Genomic DNA, 3,490 nt, shown 5'->3' with positions numbered 1-3,490 from the left:
CCCTGGAGCAAATAATGGCTCGGTTCAGATCGGTCCCCCCCCCCTTACCCTCTTCCCCGGCCCAGCTGGGTGGTCCAGTGTACGGAGGACGGAGGTCACAGTGCAAACTCCGCTGAGTAAATAGCGGACCCATCTAGTAGCAGCAGCAGCTGCTACCGTGTCGTCGCTCCAGTCGATCACATCTCTTTCCTCCACGTGCCGAGTGAGTGGCAAAAACAAGCTGGTGAACTTTTATCCCGATACGGCAACGTCCTCCATGAAAATTAGAAAATTAGAGTCCATGTTGTCGCACTGTAATCTTATTGGCGTCAATAGTTTCCACCAATAATTTTGCATTCAAAGTCGCCAAATGCCAAAAAGACGGGGGATGTTGTTCAAAGAAGAAGAACGCCGATATTTAGTATTCTTCAGAGGACGCCAATAATTCAACGTTAAAAGACGCCAACTAGTTAACAGTGCGTTATTTGTAAAAGAAATGTGTTCGCCCAAACACCAACGCACGGACGCAGCGCGTTTTATTTACCCTACACGTCCACCCACACATTTTTCCCATTACAAGATATACTACGCGGAGAGGAGCACTATACCGCGTCGAGGACTTCATTCGCATTGCTCGAAACGGAGAGCGAGAGTGAGGGCAGTCCGCTCCACCGTGGCGGAGGCTGTGGCGGCTGTGGTCGTGGGCGAGGCCCGCCGGCCGCAGTCCCGAAGACGAGTGGTCGGGCGGGTCAGGCCGTGAGCGCTGCGGCCAGAGACCTCGCCAGAGACCCCCCGTCCCGGTAGGCAGCGCGCCGCGCGGACCGGCCGCAGGGCTGCCTACCCCGCCATCCGCAGGCGCTCTGGGCCGGCACGTCTGGGTCGTAGACCCGACCTGCGGGCGCCGCGTGCCCTCTCGGACACGACCCCCCCCCCCCCTTCCCTCAACCTCCACCTCCTCTCTCTTGTTTTTACAGAGTTTCTCTTTCATTGCGTGACCGCGCGGCACGGCGAGTCTGACCCTAATTTTAGTTGGGAACCGTGGCAATGAATAACTGATGGTATTCTCCCACGCGACATATATGCATGAGCCTGTGTGTGTGTGCGCGCGTGCATGTGTGTGTGTGTGTGTGTGTGTGTGTGTGTGTGTGTGTTACATGGTCGTCCTTCTCCTGACGAATGGACCGCGCAACTTGTCAGCCTCCGGCGCTACCCCTCCGCGGCACGTAGCTCCCTGGCCAGGGCTGGCGTCCGTCCGAACGACGGACAGCAAGGGCACGTCCGTCCAAAGAGGGAGCATATCTCTCTCTCTCTCTCGCTCGCTCGCTCTCCCTCTCCCTCTCCCTCTCCCTCTCTCTCTCCACCCCCCTCCCCCCAAATCCCTCCCTGCCGCGCCGCGTCGGGCATCATGTCTGCATAGGGCAACGCTATGAATTTTTCATGCCTGGTTCTCATGCGCCCCCTTCACGCCTCCTCCCCTCTCCCCTCCCGCTTCCTCTCTCCCTCTCTCTCTACCCCTTCCTTCCTCGCTCCTCCTCTCCCTCTCTCTCTCTCTCTGCCGAACACACACAGACGCACAACTGGACACTGCTCTTTCTCTCAGGTCGGCCATCCTAGCTGACCTCCTCTACCTAGAACGCCATCAGTCACCGACCTGCCTCGAGGCCCCAACCCCTGCCCTATACATCACCCCCTCGGAATCCTTAATTCACAATATCGCCACAATACCGTGCCGTGAGGTCTTTTCCACGGGGCTTCTACAGAAAACTCAATTCACCTCCTATTTTATCCACTTGTTATTCATCTTCTACAAAGTACTGTTTGAATAAATGGTATTTTATTTAAAAACTAAATGGAAAAATAAAATGTATGACTGTTGAAAAATTATTCTGCAGTCCACATGCTTGCGTACACGCCACACAACGGAATCTTTTTGCTCTCGAGAAGTAAACATAATTAAGAAAGTTTACCCTCTTTTTTCCTGGGGGGGCTTTGCTACCAGACAGACAGTGCGCCACAACTTTGGCGATGGCGGCGGCAGAAGGGATTCCGTTTGTGAGGTCTGAGTGACGGTCCTGACGGGGCATTATAAGTTGCAAAACAGGACGGGCCGCGCGTGGCGTGGGCTGGCGGGGCGGCGCCGGGCGGCGCGTTCCCACGCAGAGCAGAAGACAATATCGTGGTGACACCTCCCTCCAACCCCTTCCCTTCGCCAGGGCAGCTCTCTGTCCAACCACTTTTCTTGCTCGTGCCCCCCTCCCCTCCTTCCGACTCTTCCCGTCTGACTATAACCTCGTCGTTCGCCTCCCATGCAGCTTTGTCGCAATTGTTTTAGCTCCACCAAGTGGGTACGCCACGCAGCGTCAGGGCTGAGCCAGTCGGGATGGGATTATTAACTTCCTCATCGCGTTTCAGAGCGACCCCGCAGAATCGGGCCGAAATTTCCCTCTCCCCTCCCCCCCTCGCCTTTCCCTTCAAACCCACGCCAAAGTCCCGTGGCTAACAGGGCGGTGAAAGGGCGCGGCGGGGTCGGGTTTTGTGAATAACAAGCCGTAACAATAAACCATGCAGCAGTATGCGGGCGGGGAGCACTCACAAAACATGCAATTGCATAAAAATTAAGTACGATGGAGGAACCCAAGGACCCCGCACATATGCGATAGTAGGTGTTTTTGTGTGTGTTTTTTATTAACATTGCACTAGAGGTCCTACTTCACTCCCTGTGGTCAAAGTGACAAGAACTTTTTCTGATGGATTCTTAAGTAATATTCGCGAGTGTTTTCTCTCACCTGAATTACTACACATCCATAATTATACCTGACCTTTTGTGTTGCAGATATCGACGGTGACGACGTTCTGCCACGTGACGATGAACGTGGACGGTGTGTACACGGACCGCTCACACACGGCGGGCTCCGTCACCATCCTGGCCTCGTCCAGGGTGTTCGTGGGCGGCAGCGACGACACGGCCGCTCTGCCGGGCTCGCGCCAGGACAGCAACTTTGTGGGCTGCCTAAGAAAGGTGAACAAAAGTATCCTCATTTAGTGGACGGGAAGCAAGCGGATTTTTGAGGTTGTTTCTGAACGCTCTCCTATGCGCTCTTCCCCACAGGTGGAGTTCTCGGCGGACTCGATGAGGCTGAGCCTGATCGAGATGGCGCGCACGGGGCAGAAGCTCATCTCCGTGGTGGGCCGCCTCGACTTCCAGTGCCAGGAGGTGGGCGCCGGCGAACCAGTCACCTTCACCACGCCCGAGTCCTTCTTGGTGAGTGGACGCTTTTAATCAATGCCAAAACTGACTCTTTTGGTTCACCATAACCACCTGTTTGACTCGGACTACCAAGACCAAGTAGCCAACGATAACCCCCTTACTCTTACGGGACTTAAAGCCAAAGAACAGGAAGTTGTTCTAGCTTCAGGCTGTAGCTCGCAGTCGCAGCCCACTGTCCCCTCACCTTGTTCTCCCCCATCTCATGTGCCATGCGACCCTCGTGGGGTTTGGGGTTTGGGGTAG

The 3,490-nt window shown here is 55.3% G+C and overlaps 1 protein-coding gene across 1 annotated transcript in view; it reads left to right on the top strand.

Moving 5' to 3' along the window:
* LOC113211552 (neurexin-3-like) overlaps nt 1-3,490 on the top strand; it is a 27,669-nt gene that overhangs the window by 3,177 nt on the left and 21,002 nt on the right. The window contains exons 4-5 of the mRNA XM_052264011.1: nt 2,813-2,998; nt 3,089-3,241. Of these exons, the coding sequence (XP_052119971.1) occupies nt 2,813-2,998; nt 3,089-3,241 (339 nt within the window). The remainder of the gene's footprint in view (nt 1-2,812; nt 2,999-3,088; nt 3,242-3,490) is intronic.

The sequence above is a fragment of the Frankliniella occidentalis genome, unplaced genomic scaffold (assembly GCF_000697945.3).
Source record: "Frankliniella occidentalis isolate FOCC.00 unplaced genomic scaffold, Focc_3.1 Scaffold15, whole genome shotgun sequence".
In the NCBI taxonomy this organism is placed as follows: domain Eukaryota; kingdom Metazoa; phylum Arthropoda; class Insecta; order Thysanoptera; family Thripidae; genus Frankliniella; species Frankliniella occidentalis.
The sequence above is the reverse complement of the archived record's forward strand: the minus strand, read 5'-3'. Positions and strand labels throughout refer to the sequence as shown.